The sequence below is a fragment of the Chelon labrosus genome (assembly GCF_963514085.1).
Source record: "Chelon labrosus genome assembly, chromosome: 17".
Classification (NCBI taxonomy): Eukaryota; Metazoa; Chordata; class Actinopteri; order Mugiliformes; family Mugilidae; genus Chelon; species Chelon labrosus.
Window position 1 is genome coordinate 12,353,601 of NC_140350.1, and position 18,895 is coordinate 12,372,495.

Genomic DNA, 18,895 nt, shown 5'->3' on the forward strand with positions numbered 1-18,895 from the left:
TCAACATCATACCATTAGCTCATTCGTGTTTTTTTTTTTTTACATCTGTAGGCCACATGTGTAATAGGACCATATGGGAGGGTACATGATACCACCATCTGACCCTCAAGGCCCACTTTTCTAGTGCTTTCAGCAACAGTATCATCACTTTCTCCAACAGATGGGGTTTCAGTGGTTATGGATATAGCTCTGTTGTTATGACTGCGCTGTGAGATTAGAGCTCTGTGTTGTAACTGGACGTTGACTTTTTGCGAGGCCAAGAATGAACTTCCATCCTCAACGCGACGCACATCTGGATAACAGACACTTTGGCATGAGGACGGCGCTTTTCAGAAGGTTGCACATTTACGAATAAGTGCCCCGAAAGGACAGCGACGCTCCTCTTTTGACAAGCTGAGAGAGGCTGACAATGAGCAAAGAAATGGCAGTCAAATCAACATAAACACGAAGCAGCCATCAACACCGGAAACATCAGAAGCCTGATAATGGAGCACGCGTTTCGTAAAGGAAATGCAGAACCAAAGGGTGTTGTCTTTGTTGTGCTGTACATACACTACATAGCATGTATTTCCAAGGTTTGACACAACATGTAGGACACAATCACTGGATAAAATGTGAAATACAGTGACAGATTACTTATAAACACATGAAATTATGCGAAATGGGATTCATCCTGTGCCTTAACTGGCTGTGAAACTGTCCATTTGTAATTAACTGATAACACAAAAACGGATACTGCTCAATTTCTGGAGTTACTCCTGAGTGTATAAACCCAAGGTTAATGTGGGAAAGGTGTATTTGTGTAAACTCAACATGAGGAACCCACATTTAGACACAAACAGTAAGCCAGATGCATTGAGTCATTCAAAATAAAAAATAAAAAGAAAGCCTTTTCTCTGATTTACAAATAATTTACTGCAACAAATATACAACACATCTTATATACACAATTTTGATTGTACACATTTCTACTTATTGATAGATACTGTGTTGTAAAGCGTTCTCAAAAGCACAGTGAATGCACTTTGGGGTTACGACAGTTAACAATTACGAGGGTTGTCTTTAAACATCTGCTTACAGGGAGTGCTACTGCATACAAGGAGAGAGTTGTGTAAGTGGCTCCAGAAGGAGCTGCACAGTGTCTGATGAATGGACCTCAAGGGCGGTCACTTGAGCTGGCGTCAGCTGGGAAGCAGAAAAAATAAATCTTGGGACGCGGCGGTAGACAACACAGAACATGGAAACTCTGAATGAACTGTTGGTGATGGAGGTGCATCGTTGGTAACGTAGGCAAGGAGACGAACGTATGGAATAAAAAGAGATGTTATCAATAATTCTGCTGTACCAGCTTAGATACCTTGAAAAAACTATACACTGAATCTCACATTGCTACGGGAGTGACCTTAAGTTCATGAAAAGAGAAAAAACGGATGGAAATGAATGTACTGGAGTGTGCCAAATTCTAACCGATCGAATTCTTTAAGTTGAATCAAGTCATGATTTTTAAAAAAAAACACACACACTGGAAATGGAGGTGGGTAAAAAAACAACAACAACACAACAACAATAAACAAGAGAAAAGGCGTAAAATACATCGAGGACCAATATATTCCTCCATATAGACGTTTTAGGAAGAGTTTCCTTTTTTTTTCGTTTTTTTTTTCTTTTAACGAGAAATTCATTGTTACAAGCTACAGATGCAACGACACAGCAGCCAGCACTGTGAAACCCTCTATCATCTAACGTCACATTAACTGCCAGTGATTTCCACTGGTGTGAAACATTTATCAGGATTCAGAAATCACATTTATCCCGCAGTATCCGAGTATCCGTCACTATTCGAAAGTGTGAAAACTATTATAAATCACATAGTTTGATCATTTGAATTATTTCTTCGTGGCTTTTGATCAGACCTCGAAATATCCTCCGGGTATTTGTATCTCAGAGTGAGGGACTGTCTTTTTGCCGATCTGTGGCTTGAAGGACGATCGTTTGCTTCTTGAGAAGACGCACGCATTGAAACCATAATGTAAAACCACAACAGAACACCAGGCCTTGGACCTCAGGTGGCATCAATGCGATTCTTTCGATTTTGAATCAGACACATGGAAGCTGTATGATACAGCTCCCTGCTGGCCCACTTTTACATGTAACCGCTGGCACGACCACAGATCTCTGCTAGCGTGCAAGCGTAATTAAATCACAGACAAGCCAAGTGGGTTCCTGTGTATTGTGCGAGCTCCCACTCATCAAAAGGGAGCAGCGTTTCAACCTTACTTACATGACAACTGGTAGGTCTCAAAGAACGTACTGTAGATATTGGTACCTATTTGTTTTTAATACTGACATGTGTTATATTATTTTTCATAATTATGCGGATGCAGAGGAAAAAAAGAAAACTCCTACGACTGTGGAAGTTTCTGGCACCCAGAAATCTGCCTACAGCACGTAGGTCTACTGCCAGCAATGTAAACCAGACACACTCCAAAGAAGTAACTACGACTTAACATGTAGAGAAACAAATGATAACATGTCCAGTTATTTCTGAACCTCCCCGAAACACTGACATATTTCACATCTCCGGCATGAGCCCTCCACCCTCGGACGGCCAAGCGATAAAGAGCAGCTGAATCTCAACGCCAAGCACAAGGGGTCAGCGACCTTTCTGCAAAATACTGAAATTACACAACGTGTCAACTATGGCTTCGGGAGTCTGGTTTTGCATGGGGATTACCATCAGTGGTCTGCGTTCCGACTGGGAGCTGAAGGTTAAAGTCAGAAGTTTGTGAATTTTAGTTTGTGTCACTTATCACCGTTTTCCCCATGAGGGAGCACCGGCGGTGAGGAGTTAGCCCGCCAAGAAAATACTCCGACACAGACAGACCGGTGTCCGGTCAGGTTGACATGGAAGCAGCAAGTTCAAATGCTTCCTATAAATCCCCGTCGTCCTCTTCCCCGGGGTCGGCGCCGGCGTTCAGGAAGGCCTCCTTTTCTGGCGAAATGGCTTCAAGCTCTTGGCTTCGCTCGAAGCCGTTCATCTCTGTGTCTGGAGACGCGCGGGCTGCAGCCGCCTCAGCGCTGTGGTGAATTCCATAGCAAAAGTAGATCACTAAACCTGAAAAGGAAGAGCAAGTAAGATATTATATAATATGTATAGAAAACATTCATATCATATAACTTTAAAAAAAATCCTGCAGACCTGAAGTTAGCTTTAGCTATCCATTATCTTGCCTTATTTGTCAAGTTCTGAGTAATGAAAACAGCAAATGCATTCCTGCCTTTCTATGCAATAAACTACTGTCAACCAAAAGTACACAGATTGACCTTTTAAAAACACTTTTGTTTGTTTCATTTTGGCAGCCAACAGGCAAAACATGATGTCAAATGTTTTAGTGAATGCACCAACACTGATAGGAACCGCCAGCTGTGTGCAAGAGGTCTGCAAGCATCACTGGTGAAGTATATGAGCGGAATGAGCAACTGTTGTTTCAGCCGGAGACGCACAAGTGAACAATTTCCCCCTTGGGAATATCATTAAGATGCCATGGTATGATGATCGGTAATGGAGTATAATTACCTATAGCCATCCAGAATGAAAATCTGATCCAAGTGCCTCTGTCCAACTGCATCATGAGGTAGACATTAACAAACATGCTGATCACGGGGATGAAAGGCAGCAGAGGGACCTAAGAGTCACAGAAGAAGAAAACATAGAGACATGTGTTAAGACAAAGGCAAAACTTAACGGTAAGGGGTCCGAGGCAGTGCTGAAAAGATCTGAAATCAAACCTTGAAGGAGAGTTTGGTCTTGCTCTCGGGTTGTCTCCAGATGATGAAGGTGAGGAGGAGACACACCATGAAGATGACACTGAGAGCGACTATGTTCAGCGTAGCGGTGCCTCCCTGAACGGCCAGTATGCTAAACGTCAGGATCAGCATTCCTGTGGGACATTCGATTATTTCATATGTAACAAGAGAAATGTTTACCAGTTAAGATATTTTAATAGATCATTTGAAAAATCCATGAGCCAGATTCAAAGTAAATTAACAACCCTGCATTAACTTTATTATGCTTTGTCTTCATCACAACACAGATCAGGCATAACATTACATAACATGGGTCTTCTGAGGGTGTCTGGCAACAGAATGTTGTTAGTGGGGGCCTTTGGGTCCTGTGGGTTGAGGGGAGGGGCCTCTGTGGATCATCCCACAGATACTTGATCAGTTTGGGATCTAGTGAATTTGGAGGCCAGGTCAACACCTTGTGCTGTTCTTCATGTTTTTTTCAGTTGTTCCTAAACTGTTTTTGTGTTTTTGGCTGCATCCTGCTGGGGATGGCTGCTGCCATCAAGGAGTGTCATTGCTATGGGGTGGGGGTGTCTGGTCTGGTCTGGTCTAGCTGGGTGGTACATGTCTAAGCAACATCCACACGAATGCAAGGTTTCCCAGCAGAACATTGCACTGTCACAAGATGGTCAATGTTATTTACGTCTCTGTCAGTGGTTTTAATGTTATGGCTGGTCGGTGTAAGACAACCTACCCATTACAGAAGCACAGATGTTGACGGCGAAGCCTGACAGCGTGGACGGCTCGGGGTTGTCCGGGAACAGCAAGGTCTTGAAACTGAACCTCTCCTCGACGCCAGGCAGGATGCCCATGCCCATACTGGGGACACTGATGCCGTCGCTCGACTCCGTGTCCTCAAGCGTATTTGCCATGTGATACACCAAGCTGGGCTGCTCAGGCTGGTATCTGAAACAATGAAACGCACCATTTTAGCATTTAAAACACTAGTGCACAATGAACACGCTAGGGAAGTATTGTCAACGGCAGCCAAATTTTCAGCAACAGCTTAATTCAGTCACGGTCAAGTGTTTTCCCGCTTACATTTCCACGTGAAGAAGGTACAAACAAGGTTAAATTCTGCATACTGATTTCTTCTCACTGACCTGAGCACCAGAACACAGGCAGCCACTAATGTATAGGCCAGCAGCGTCCCTATGGACATCAGGTCCACCAAGTCCTTCAGGTCAAACAGAAATGCCATGATAGCTTCAAGAAAGAGGAAAGAGAAAAAGATTAACCTTAGTTACTGTAAAAAACAAATACATTAACATCTTTCAACTTTGCATGTTAGCACTGTCACTGTGGGCATGGTAGAAGTGATAAAGAACTGCTACGCAGCCTCACAAGGTTTGACTTTGTGGGCAAAATGAAGGTTACTACTATGTGTGTTAGCAGAAAACAAACCACATACTGTATGTCTGATGAAGTGTGACCCAAACAAACAGTAAATGTCATTTGTAACTACCTCTACTACAACGCAACCCCTTTCAAGTCGAGATGACGTGAATAAATTGGAAAAAAAATCCACCCTGAATTCTTGATCTTTTTCTCTGTTGACATATCCGCCCCTAATGAGCAGCCTCTAATGACTGCAGAAAGACTTCAAAGCCAGTCATTCAGGACGCACTGCCTTCTCTGGCTTGATTTTCTTTGATTCAACTTCCACATCATCTCATAACTTCTCCCTCCTGATCCTCCTAACTTCCCCCCCTCCTCAAACAAAGGCATGCCTTTTCCCATCCCTACTTGTTTCAACACCGCCTCCTTCATCTTACCGGACATGACCCCGGCCGCAATTGTGGACGTTACCGGGGCTTTCCTCTCGCTGACGTGGGCCAAGAAGGAGAAGAGCAGGCCGTCGCGAGCCATGGCAAAGATGATACGGGGTAGGGGGAACATGGAACCCAACAGACTGGGGTGGGAGCGAGCAAAATGTCAGATTGGGGTGACAGGTGTGGACGTAGGGTAGAGGAATAAGGAGGAAAGAAGAACTGAAGAAGGCTAGGGGAAGAATTAGTAAAAGAAGAGGAATAGGGCGTGGAGTTGCAGATTTGGGGCAGGAGAAGGTGCAACCGGAAGTGCAACCGGTACCAGACTTGAAAACTTGTTAAACAACAGGAGTGTGATGGTTGGCAGACGATATTCAGGTGCCAGCATGCAACATATCTCCCTGTTCAACGGCAACTATCCACCACATGCTGTTACGCTGCGCTTCAGTGTAAAAATATGCGGTTACTTGAAGTTAACCATGCAGTCTAGTTTGGTCCGTTTCTCTTTAATCACCAAGATGCAGGTAGAAAACGTCCCTTGCGTTTGCTAAAAGTAGAAAATGTCTAACATCTGGTGCGTGTTAGCAGTAGAGATAATGTAACCTGGACTGCCTCAGCTGACTAAAAAACCCAAAAAAAAGTGATGTAAAACAGGATTAGAGATAGTTAGCGATGCCCCTTTCATGCTTGAGCACCGACTTCTGGCAAGTTAAATTTGAATTTGAAGAGAGCCAGAACATACGCTCAGCCCCGAAGCATGAAAAGAAGCGTCGGTGAACGTGGATGCTGTATTTATGACATGCGTGTTAGTGTCTCACCTGCCACTATGCCGGAGGTGAGGGTTGCAATTAGCGGGGTTTTGGTGCGGGGGCTGATCTCGGCCATGAACTTGAAAAGCAGCCCGTCGTCGGCCATAGCCCAGATCACGCGGGGCATAGGGAACATAGCACCCAGCAGGCTACCGTGAGGGAGGGGAGACCAGGATATATAGTATCCACACTTACACCCAAGAGAATGCCGTGAAACATACATGAACAGAGACACAAGCTCACAAAGAAAATCACACATAGAACAAATTACAATGCAAGGCACGTGACATAATGTAGCTTTAGCATAACATTTGCAGAAACACGTCAGCTTACAAGTGTTATACTTAATTGTCAAAGCAATATTTGTCCAAAGAATGTGCAGAACACACTGCCTGGTCAAAAAGGTCACACACTCTAATATTTCACTGGACCGCCTTTAGCTTTGATTACAGCACGCATTTGCTGTGGCATTGTTTCGATATGCTTCTGCGATGTCACCAGATTTATCTCCATCCAGTGTCGCATTAATTTTTCACCAAGATCTTGTATTGATGATGGGAGAGTCTGACCACTGCACATTCTTTGGGCACATAATGTTGCTGAACCTAGACCTGAGCAACTGCAGCAACCCCAGATCATAGCACTGCCCCCACAGGCTTGTACAGTAGACACTAGGCATGATGGTTGCATCACTTCATCTGCCTCTCTTCTTACCCTGATATGATGGTTCCTCACTATCCTTCCAGTTTTTAATAATGCGTTGGACAGCCATTTTTAGTAGTTTCTGCAATCTCCTTAGATGTTTTCTCTGCTTGATGCATGCCAATGATTTGACCCTTGTCAAACAGACTAACATCTTTTCCACAGGATGTGTCTTTCGACATGGTTGTTTAAAAAATGAGAAGCTACTCATTGCATCAGTTGGGGTTAAATATCTTGTTCCCAGCTGAAAGATAATCACCCATGCAGTAATTATCCAATAGGAGGCTTGTACCTATTTGCTTAGTTAAATCTAGGTGCCGACTTTTTTTTGGCCAGGCAGTGTATGCATCTAACACCCAAATAATAAAGCAATTGTAAACTGAGTGTTAATTTTACGGTGGCTCTATAAGACCCCAGTGTTACATAAACACAAATATACACTGAGGGTACAATTATAGTATTCTCTAGGAGCACTCTTATTTTTAGGTAAGGGATCAGATGCCGTCTAAAGTTAAATATAAACTCTCTCTCACACATACATAGAAATGAGACAGGACTCGAGTGCATGAGTGTGCATTTACAAGTACTGGCAGAGCAACGCAGGTGCAACGGCGTGGAGCTGCTTACCTGGTAGACAGAGCACAAAGAGAGCCTACAGCTACAGCATACTTGGCTCCTCCCCAACCCACATATTTGAAGGCTACGGGCAGGGGGCTGTTGCTGTCCAACAGGTAGTATGGCATCATGAGTGTGAGGGCGGCGGAGACGCCGAAGTACGCTACGAAGCAGATGAGCAGCGACGATACGATACCAATAGGAATGGCTCTCTGGGGGTTCTTCACCTCTTCACCTGGGGGCGCAGATAGTGAAAAGACTTATTTAAGGTGCAAAGGATAGAATGGCATTTAATACAAAAGTCCTTCCTTTTGTCATTTCAAATCACGTATGTGCCTTTCAAGAATTAGCCATATGAAATGATAATTAAGCGCTACACCGACATGCTATTAAATGGAAATCAAACGCATACTTTTAACTGGCAAAATGGATTCTGCCTTTAAAATATTTGTACACTGACTGCAGGGTGCCACCACTGAATTTAACTGACAGTTAACTGTAAAATTCAAATGATCAGGATTCAGGTTCAGCTAGGTCACCATCACACTTATTCTCCAGAGTCACAGATAACAGATAACGCAACAAAATTGCATTAGTTGCATTGAGAAATCATGAGTTGTTTCTCAAGCATGTAAATTGTTTCAGCGGACCAGGTCCCCTCACTTCTACTTTCTTAAATTTGTGCGTTCATCTTATTACATCAGCCTGAAATCCCTCCATAACACTGTTACCTGCTAACCAACCGTTCACACTTCATTGCATGTTCGAGCAGATTCCTTATGTGGCAGTACTGACACGATCTTAAATGTGGAAAACTGGGTGAACACATGCACTTCAGAAACATTTGGTGCGGTGTTTTGCAACTGACTAAGCAAGCAGCTTATTTTCCCCCCTGAAACACCCAATTATTCATCTGCAGGCGATTATGCAACGGAGGTCGTCAGCAAACATTCAGGGGTCTTGTTCTGCAGTGAAATCGCGATGAAGGAATGTGTATGAGACTGACGTGTGCACGACAACCACCGATTTGCCCAGATTATCGTAAAGCAAGAGCCTGTAAGCGGGACAGAGATTCGATTGTGTGGATGGAACGCCATGTGTTTCTATGTGCATGTGTGTGTGTGTGTGTGTGTGGACGGGGAAAGGGATAATGGCTTCATACCAACTTCACTCTGGCCAGAATACACACACACACAAATGCGCAAGATGATGTAACACCTTAGGGGTGCTTGAGAGTGTGTGTGACAGACGTGCCCCTACAAGCCAAAGTCAGTCAATCATTTCAGGGTTAACTTTATGTCAATTAGAGTTCAGGAAAAAGAGTGCCAGAGTGCAGGCAAGCTGGAAGAACTTTGTAAACTCTCTTTATAGTAACCCAGAGGCCTGGAACCAACTAAACAGAATTATATGCGTGAAGACCCACTTATTCATACGTGTATATCTGCATCTGAGTATAAGAAGCTGCGAAACATCTTCTCCACACTTCACACCATGATTTACCTCCTAAACCAAGTTGTGTCTGGCATTCTGCCAAGAGCAGAAATGGGCCAAGCATCCTAAAGAGCTTTTTTTTTCCTGCCTTACCCCCTCTTATATAATACTCCTGGATGTTTAGACAAGCCTAAGCCTGAAATGGTTTCAATGCCACATTCAGTTACACACACATCCCCCAAAACTGAACCATACCTACGGGACGGTCAAAGGGAGAACACAACCAACAGAGTGAGTGTTTCTGATCTTAATCTGGCACTGACCTGTGGTGGCGATGCAGTCAAATCCAACAAAGGCATAAAAACAAGTAGCAGCCCCAGACAGGACACCTGTGAAACCAAACGGCATGAAGCCGCCCACTCCTAAACTCTCCTTCGTTGGCAGAATGTCTGTTAGACTGGAAAGACAAAGAAAAAAAATCATTATACAAAATAGGTCCTTTTTAAACTGTCACCCAAATTACAAAATGAAGTCGATGAAGTCTGCTTATCCAGCTTAAACTTTAAGATTTTGGTCAAATATAACAAAATGACTTGAGAATACATCCTTACTTGAAACTGGAGTTGCTTGTATAATTGGCGTGTAGGATTTCGTCAGGGTCTATCTGCCAGTTCTTCAGAGTGCCTTTGACCAGGCCAGAGACCACCATGAACAACAAGACTAGGACGTTGATACACGTGAAAACCTTGTTCACCATCGCCGATTCTTTGACCCCAAAAGTCAGCAGACCTTAGAATTATGCAGGACAAAGGAAGAGAAAATTAAAACTGTCTCGGAAAGGTGTGGAAAAGTTCTACGTCAAGGAATATGACAACAAGCAAAGCTGAAATACGCTCAATGTGAGCAAAGCGACTAAGAGAGTCCAACCTGTGAGAGTGATTATGATGAGAACAGCAAACATGTCAGGATACTCTGCCAGTATGCCCGGCGCATTCATTGACATATACTCTCTGCAGAACATCTCTATTCGCTTCCCTACCAGCTCGTCAAAGGTGGCGCTCCATGCACGCGCCACGCTGGAGGTACCTGGAATGAGGCAAAAGAGGGACCTGTTGATTCTTCCAGGTACACATGACAACAAGCCACTACCTGTGCATTAACTACAACATGACAAGCAGTGTTGCTTTGTGTTTACCAATAATATAGGAGAGGATGAGGTTCCATCCGGTGATGAAAGCCCAGAGTTCTCCTACAGTCACATAGGAGTAAAGATAAGCTGAGCCTGTCTTGGGGACTCGGGCGCCAAACTCAGCATAGCAAAGACCAGCCAACACTGAGGCTAAGGCTGCTATCAGGAAAGATAACACAATAGCAGGACCTAGGAAGGAAATGGAAATACAATACAATTACATTTTCATATCGGTCTCACAAGGCATCTTTTTATCTTCTGCAGTAATATTGACTTACCTGAATTCACTCGTGCAACGGCACCAGCTAGCACATAAACACCAGCGCCCAACGTGCTGCCCACACCTAGGGCTACCAGGTCAAAGGTGTTGAGGCATCGGGACAGACGGGACTCATCCGAGTTGCAGTTGACCACCTTCACCCTCAGCAGCTGCTTCCCAAAATGCAGAAGCTTCTCCAGCGCCATGGATCACAGTCGGGCCTGAAGGAGGAGAGGGCAAGAAGGTCTTCCGGGGTTCACGGGGGAGAAGGGGAGCGGCCACACAAATCCTAATGGGAGACAAAGGGGTTAAAATATGAAGGACAGTAATTTGAATGATTTAAGTCGCTGAGTCGTAGCCACTCAGAAGAACACCTTACGAGAATGTCTTCAAATTGTCCACAAAGTTGCACTTGGACTCAAGATGATCAACCGTCACTCCACACTTCTCCAATTCTGCAGATGTAATATCTCAGGAACACCTAAGTAACTTTGGCACAAATGTCCACTTGGCTCAAAGAACTGTGGTCACTGCGACTTCACAAAACACTACTAAAATACAGCAACTTCACTGTGAGATTAATAATGTTCTTCAAAAAGAGTTTTATTAGAGTTTTAAAGTCTCATTTGCCTACATTGTATTGTATAAGCCTAAACAGACATGGAAGTAAGCTGCAACTTTAACTGGTCGGCGGAGTCGTACAACCGCAAAGTGGTAATTCTAGTTTTGTCTTAGTTTTTTTTCCTCAGCGGTCTTTCCATTAGCTGGGGCCAATCCAGCTCTTACTGGTGTTCAAACAGATCCAAATTTATCTGAACACAAACATACACAAAGAGTGTGAAGCATTAGTAGAGGAGTACGTTATGCGTCTTTGTGACTATAAAAGCAATAACATCTATAAATACTGTCTGCACAGTGCCTGTTTGTTGTAGACCTCGTAAAAGGGGTTCACTTGAGCCTGACACACTGGTCGTAAGCAGAACACGGTTTTCTTTGGGTTACGTAACGCAAACCAAATCCACAATGTGTGACTGTTAGCCAAAAAACCAGAGGCCTATAGGGATAATCCATCTTGTTGCTGGATATATTGTTGACATATGTTGCATAACACAACCCAACTCACAGGAGAGGAGGAATGAACGGCCCTCGAGAAGACTGCTCAGCACAAGGAGAAGAATCATAACTCATGACACAAAGGCACTTTCCTAACACATGCTCCTACTCCTACTCAGAGGACATCAAACACAACGAAGGCTGTACGTGTTCACCCCTGCTTGGGGTCACAGAGTTGCACTATTGAAAAGAAGAACATGGTCAAAACTATAGCCATAGAGGGTGAGATATCCTGACTTTGCCTCCATAACTTCGCCTTTTAAACCCGCACCTCCAGTCTGTAATGCAGGCATCCTGCTACAGAATTTAAGTCTTAAATTGTTTTCTCAAACTTCATAAATGTCCCCTAGAGGCGGATGAGCTATTACACAACTGCACAGGCAGTACCACTCCTTGTGATGAGTTTTATAATAAAAAAAATGCTGGAATTCTCAGCCGGAGCGTGATATATTTTCCGTGTAACTGTAAAAAGTACTTTTAAAATCCATGTCTCCGCTGTTTTTAATAGTTTCGCAAATCTAGCGAGGCCAAACACAGCTGTAGGACTTCTTTCCTAAGCGGCTGAAGATTCTTTGGGTCAGTCATCTGTCCAACATCTCATGCACATTCCCAAGTCCTGAGCTCACAAACCCGAGAGGTAATGCTTGATATTTTGAAGAGGAAAGAAATATATGAAGGGCAAATGTAGGAAAGGAAAGGTGGGGGTGGGGGGGTATAAACAATGTCCCTGCAGTAATGCAAACTGCAAAACTTGGGCTCAGGTCCAGCGGTACAGTATGTCCTATGTAAAAAAAAAAAAAAGGGGTTGACTGAGCTACATGCAGCAGCATAACTCATTTCTAGGTAATGGCAGCTTGTCAGACTACACTGACCTGAGAACATACACCCAGAAAGGTCATGTGGACAGCGCAACAGTCATGTCACAGCTCATGGAAACTTCTACATAAGGGTAATTTAAGGTGACACCCCTGCAGCCTTTTGTTTTTCTTAGAAAATATTCAAGCTCAGAGACAACTGTCCAACTAATTAGACCACATATGGCAAATATATACACAGATGTTGTCCTGGTTAAAAATATCCAGTAACTATACCTGTATGGAAACAAAGAAGCTAGGTCAATATTGCCACAATTAGTCAGTTGTGTGTTTATTACTACACAAGTCAGAAGATATTAGTCATCCTTTCCCACTTGGAACTGGGCTCTGGAGGTCACTATTGTTTGCATTGCGTCATCAATCAGAAATGGTGTTCCAAGTCAACAGTGAACCCCCCCCCACACCCTCCCCCGGGATGTTCTTTACATATCGCGTGGAAAGAATTTTACAGGCGCCTGCCTCTCTCATTGCCTGATATTTGGAGCAAACGATTTGATGGTGTGCCTTTTATATCAGAGCGGCAGAAACTGGCCAGTTGACTTGCGAAACTGAGATAAAGCAATTAGCGGCAATTTGACAATTCATTAAGTTAAATAAAAGCAAAAGTAGGACTCGTCTGAATGAGTTTTTTATGACAGAAAAGGCAATATTAAGGACAAAACGGGATATTTAAAGACTTCACCTTAGGCTTTGGAAGACTGCGATGGGCAACACTTTCTGGCATTTACAGATTAACATTTACACCAAAGACCTACACAACATGTGAAAGTGCCTCTTATTAATAATCATACCTAAATAAAGGTATTAAAGGTAAGTTACATATGTCTTGTACTCAACAAATATAAGTCCACAGTGTTCGAGTAAATCTAGAGGAATGTCGATGCTTTATGTCATTTATCTCCATTCCTTCGTAGGTGGAAAAAATGTTCCGCGCATAATCCATTTAAAAACTGGATTAAACCAGCAGCCGTAAGACTGCTGAGCTAATGCACATCTATTATTCTGTCAAGATTAATAAGCAGTAGTTTATCCCGTAACAGCAGCTCGCATGCTGCATTGTCATAAAATCTGGGACGATTTTGAATGAACGCTTGAATAAAATGAAAAATCCTATTCAAATATCCAGGGGTGTCCCTAAAGCGCTTACAGAAACAAACACATAAACACAGAAGAAAGGAGTCCATATGAACCGCATGGCTCTCACTGACATGGGAACACACATTATGCTTAAGTTTTCTGTCAGTACAAGTGATCAGGCTGAATAATGACAGCTTAACTTGAAGGAAACACTCAGAGCAACCTTGAGTGTTTGAAACTGGAAGCATACTGAAATCCACCTGCGGCAGATCAGGACAAAACGACCACAGCAGAGTTCGGGAGAATAAGACAAAGCATGAGTACTCACTTGAAACCACCTACAGATTCAGTTCAACTGTTGATCTGCGCAGGAAGAACGGTGACAGAGGGATTTGTTAACTATTCTTTAAGCTGCTGGGGAAACTGTGGAGCATTCGACGGTCAGCGTCGGTCAGAAATAGAATCTGAGGGAATCACATGGCTCGGCTATTCCAAGCAGCACACACTCGCACATGCACGCAACAAGCACGGTCAAATGCAGCACTGGCTGAGTGAGTGACCACAAGCACCTCAACAAATGAGTTTTTACAGTTTGAACTGGATGTATGTGGACTCTTATATAATCACACGGTTGCAGCTGCAGTTGCAACTGCCACCCAGTATATCTACAAGAACAACAACGTTTTCTTTAAGAGATATACAGCATAGCAACTACTGGCTGCAGCGGACGAGCTTTGGTTTAATGTCACTCGTGTATTCAAGTGCAAGCATAATTAAATGCAAACTTTATTTGAAGTCACTACAATGACATAGTGATAAAGTTGCACAAATCTTGCAAAATTCAGGATTTAGAAGAAAGCATGGTTCTTGTGCACACACACGCACACATAGCCAGTTTAAAAAAGATTTGGCATAGAGTACATCAGATGTTAAAACAGTAAAGGCAGCGCCCATCAGTGGGAGAGGGCAGTGGCTGAACATGGAAGGAGGTGTGATCCCTCAGAACCAATCACAGTCCAGGATGAGGTCTTACTGCCAGTTTTACTACCACATAACTGGATTTATATCAAAAGAATTTAATTATTTATTTAAAAAAATGAGCAGATCTATGTCATTAAAGCTTAGGTGTAAATTCACAAAGGGAGATGTGTTCTCTCACATTCAGTCTCCATTCATCTACAGTGAATATGAGCTCTTTTTGTTATTCTACTTTCCTCATCAATCCACATTCCAAAGCTGTCAGTGTCACTTAATTCTCAATTTCAATGTCACTCCTCTCCGGTAACGACCCAATCTGTTCGCCCATGTTCTCCGAGCCATTCAGCCCCTAGTTCTAGTTCTTTAGATTCATTGCAGTTCTGTGAATCTGCCATTCAGACCATCAGTCATCCCCAACGCCACCTCCTGTCCCAAGACATTCCGCCATCAACCTCCGGCCCCCGGCCCCCGTCTCCTGCCTAACCGCCAAACTTCTTTGTCTCGCAGGCTCTTCACAGTTCAATGCATTTTGCTCTTCACTTTCAAATCATCTCTCCTTATTGGACTTTATTTCAGAAGGTCACTTAGGCTTGCTCCAGTTTCCCTCTCAGTCTCAGTCACAACATGTGGGCATTTAAACAAACACCTATTCTTGTTGCCACTGTCAACACAGTCAACTTTGAACTGAACTAACTTGTGTGAAAGGTGTTTTACAAGCTTGACTGATTCATATGCTTTACTTCACCGGACTGACAAATAAAAAGATACAGAAAGACAAATCGGACAAAAACATTTTACATTTGACAAAATCTTAAGCTTTGTTTGGAGATGATCTAACCACATAAAGCCTAGATCTGTATACTCATGCAGTATAGTATAAGCAACTGCTCCCAAGGATACGCTTACTATGGGTGTCCAGCTAAGTGAGTGGGTGGATGTAGCAGGTGGGTTCCCTGAGAAAAGGGAACGGCATGCAACAGCAGATTGTTGACAGCTACCTATTGACATTTAACATCTGTTTCCATCCCATGCATCTTTGTGTACACACGTTGCCAGGCAACCCCTGCTGGATATACATGACTGGTGTAAAGCTATAACAGACTATCTGCATTAGTCCTTCCTGATTAATTATGTTTGCAATAATGTCCTGGTGCCATCTTTATTAGCTAACTAACACAGGTTTCATCAGTTCAAGTAGACTTGTAGTCAGCAACGGTAAACACACAGTAGTATCAAGTCACTGTCTGACAGACTGCCATGGGGGCAGTTTCAAGTATGTCCCACTGGGTCACCTTGAACTCATCGCATGCGTGACAGTCAGTTAATCAACAGGTCAGGAACAGCAAAGTCACCACCTCCGTGGACAGAGAAGTACAACGATATGTGACTAATGCAGTGGCAATAACACTGTGTCAGGCCATAATGTGTCTTTTTAGAGTTTTTAGATTAGTTTTACACTTAAAGCCAAATCATGTTCTATAGTCAAACTTAAAGGAAATTAAGACCTTGGGACAAAAGAGTGTGCATAAAGAGCAATTTCTAAAAGTCCAGTACAGCTAGATTGTCATTCCGACAATTAGCTGTAGTGGTTAAGGGCATCGCTGGCCATTACAATACAAAGTTCATTCTCAGAATCTCAGTCTGTTTTCATTCCAGCATCTAATCACTTCCGTGAGCATGAATAAACAATGTGATCGTGTGTTACTATTACTCAACATCGCATTAAAGAGCCTGATCCATGTTTTGTACACACTGCAATCTAGTGCAGGCGCAGGCTTACATTTAGCACACTGTTTTCACGAGTTACGCACTATTGAGACAAATTTATGCTGGTGTCATGGAGCATACAAGTAAAAACATTTAAGATGCAGATACAATAAAGAGGAAATATGAAGCCCAAGCATGCTGAAGCTGTCTCCAGGATCTCATGGAACCTGGAAAGCTTCCGCCAGCCCTGCAGTCAGCAACTTGCCCACAACTGACCCACTTTCCCCAGGGCTAAAGTTAGACTGGCTGGAGCTGGTCTCAACTGATGCTGTCAAGACTTTAAAGGTCAGCTCTTTTTACTGACTCATTCTTTGCTGCCCTTCACAACGCTGATGTTCCTGTTCATTTCTTGTTATTAAAAAGCACTGGCACTTAAAGCAGTACTAAGTAAAACTTTTGCTGAGCATCCGAATGTGGTACATAAACTACTGTGCTACAACAAATCCTGCTAAACACATTTAAGCAGTCACCGAAAACCAGTTTGCATTTGATATTAATCAGACCCACCATGGCTAAGTTGCTCATGCACTGTAGCCCTGAACTTTTCTTGACACTACCAGAGGTTCTAGGACTAAGGGTGGGTTAGTGTGTGAACCTAGACCCTCTGGTTTCTAGAATAAGGGGTGGGTTAGTGTGTGAACCTAGACCCTCTGGTTTCTAGAATAAGGGGTGGGTTAGTGTATGAACCTAGACCCTCTGGTTTGTAGAACAAGGGGCGGGTTAGTGTGTGAACCTAGAACCTCTGGATTCTAGGACTAGGGATACATTAGTGCGTGAACCTAGAACGTCTGGATTCTAGACAAAGGGGTGGGTTAGTCTGTGAACCTAGAACCTCTGGATTCTAGAACTAGGGGTGGGTTACTGTGTGAACCTAGAACCTCTGGATTCTAGAACTACTCGTGGGTTAGTCTGTGAAACTAGAACCTGTGGTTTCTAGAACTAGGGGTGGGCTAGTGTGTGAATCTAGAAACTCAGGTTTCTAGGACTAGGGGTGGGTTAGTCAGTGAACCTAGAACCTCTGGTTTCTAGGACTAGGGGTGGGTTAGTGTGTGAACCTAGAACCTCTGGTTTCTAGGACTAGGGGTGGGTTAGTGCGTGAACCTAGAACCTCTGTATTCTAGTACTACTCGTGGGTTAGTCTGTGAAACTAGAACCTGCAGTTTCTGAAACTAGGCGTGGGTTAGTCTGTGAAACTAGAACCGGTTGTTTCTAGAACTAGGGGTGGGCTAGCGTGTGAATCTAGAAACTCAGGTTTCTAGAACTAGGGGTGGGTTAGTCAGTGAACCTAGAACGTCTGGATTCTAGAACAAGAACAAGGGGTGGGTTTGTGTGTGAACCTAGAACATCTGGTTTCTAGGACTAGGGGTGGGTTAGTGTGTGAACCTAGAACCTCTGGTTTCTAGGACTAGGGGTGGGTTAGTGTGTGAACCTAGAAACTCTGTATTCTAGAACTAGTGGTCCGTTTGTGTGTGAACCTAGAACCTTTGGATTCTAGAACACAGTGCACAATGTTTTATAGTGTTGTAACACTCTTGTTCCGCAATTTCTCTATTGTTTCTTTATTTGACGTTTAAATTGTCAAATCCTAGGATACACAAGTAACTATGATTTTAACTTCTTACACGGTATACCCTAATAATTTGAACCTTAAAAGTAGTTCTTACAAATGGTATGGATTTTTCTTTGGCAGATTTGAAGAAATTATTTTTTTTTCCCTAAAAGAATTTTATTTTTCAACAGCAAGCAGCTCTTTACTTGCTGCTTGCTTTGTGAATGGCAGTGGCCACTTGCTGCTTTCACTCCAGTGCAGATTACAGTCACCCCACCCCCCAAGCACACCACGGAGCAAAACCTCAATACTGATCAGTTTTATATCCAGTAGCCATTGCGCTGCGGCTCCTGACAGTCAATTCTACATGATCATGTTTGCAGACGATGCATTTGCAGTAGTTCTCAATCGACTTCATCTGCGAGTACTGATGTGTGAAAGAAGGAAATTATGTAACTCAGTCGCGGTTTCTCCAGAAGCGGCTCTGGAAGCCTCATTGTGTGTACAGAAACATGCTGCAGGAAACTACTAGAGCAGTAAAAATGTGAAAGGAGTGAAGCAAGCATGGGTTTTGGTGCGCGCTTCAAGTTGCATTCACGAACCCGTCCAACTTTACGCACGCAAATTCCTTTGTCTAAAGTCAGGCTGCGATAGAGATATAACGAAGTTAGTAGTTACACAGAGACTTTTCATGCATGTGGCCACGAAGTAAAATAAAAATAGTTGCACTCTACCTTTCAAACCCCGCTTTAAAATAGATCCAAGGAGCGGAGAGTTTCCCTTGAGAGGATTGAAAATTGGAAGCCAAGTCAATGCGTCGCCACGCGATGGTCAGGAAAGATGTCTCTTTAAAGATGGTAAAGAGGAATTTAAGGTGTAGAGTTGCTTTCCGTTTAGCATGAGGGGAGGGGAGGAG

General features: G+C 43.4%; 1 protein-coding gene across 1 annotated transcript; it reads right to left on the reverse strand.

The window, feature by feature from the left end:
• Nucleotides 1-228: 228 nt before the first annotated feature.
• On the reverse strand, nucleotides 229-18,819 carry slc7a1a (solute carrier family 7 member 1a). Its single transcript, XM_084564605.1, has 13 exons — nucleotides 18,714-18,819; nucleotides 10,640-10,909; nucleotides 10,368-10,550; nucleotides 10,100-10,258; nucleotides 9,784-9,961; nucleotides 9,496-9,629; nucleotides 7,754-7,976; nucleotides 6,434-6,573; nucleotides 4,950-5,052; nucleotides 4,541-4,752; nucleotides 3,790-3,941; nucleotides 3,578-3,686; nucleotides 229-3,115 (listed from the first exon to the last, which is right to left on the reverse strand). The coding sequence occupies exons 2-13, from the start codon at nucleotides 10,824-10,826 to the stop codon at nucleotides 2,931-2,933; spliced, it is 1,965 nt and encodes a 654-aa protein (XP_084420731.1). The 5' UTR covers nucleotides 10,827-10,909; nucleotides 18,714-18,819; the 3' UTR covers nucleotides 229-2,930.
• Nucleotides 18,820-18,895: the final 76 nt, after the last annotated feature.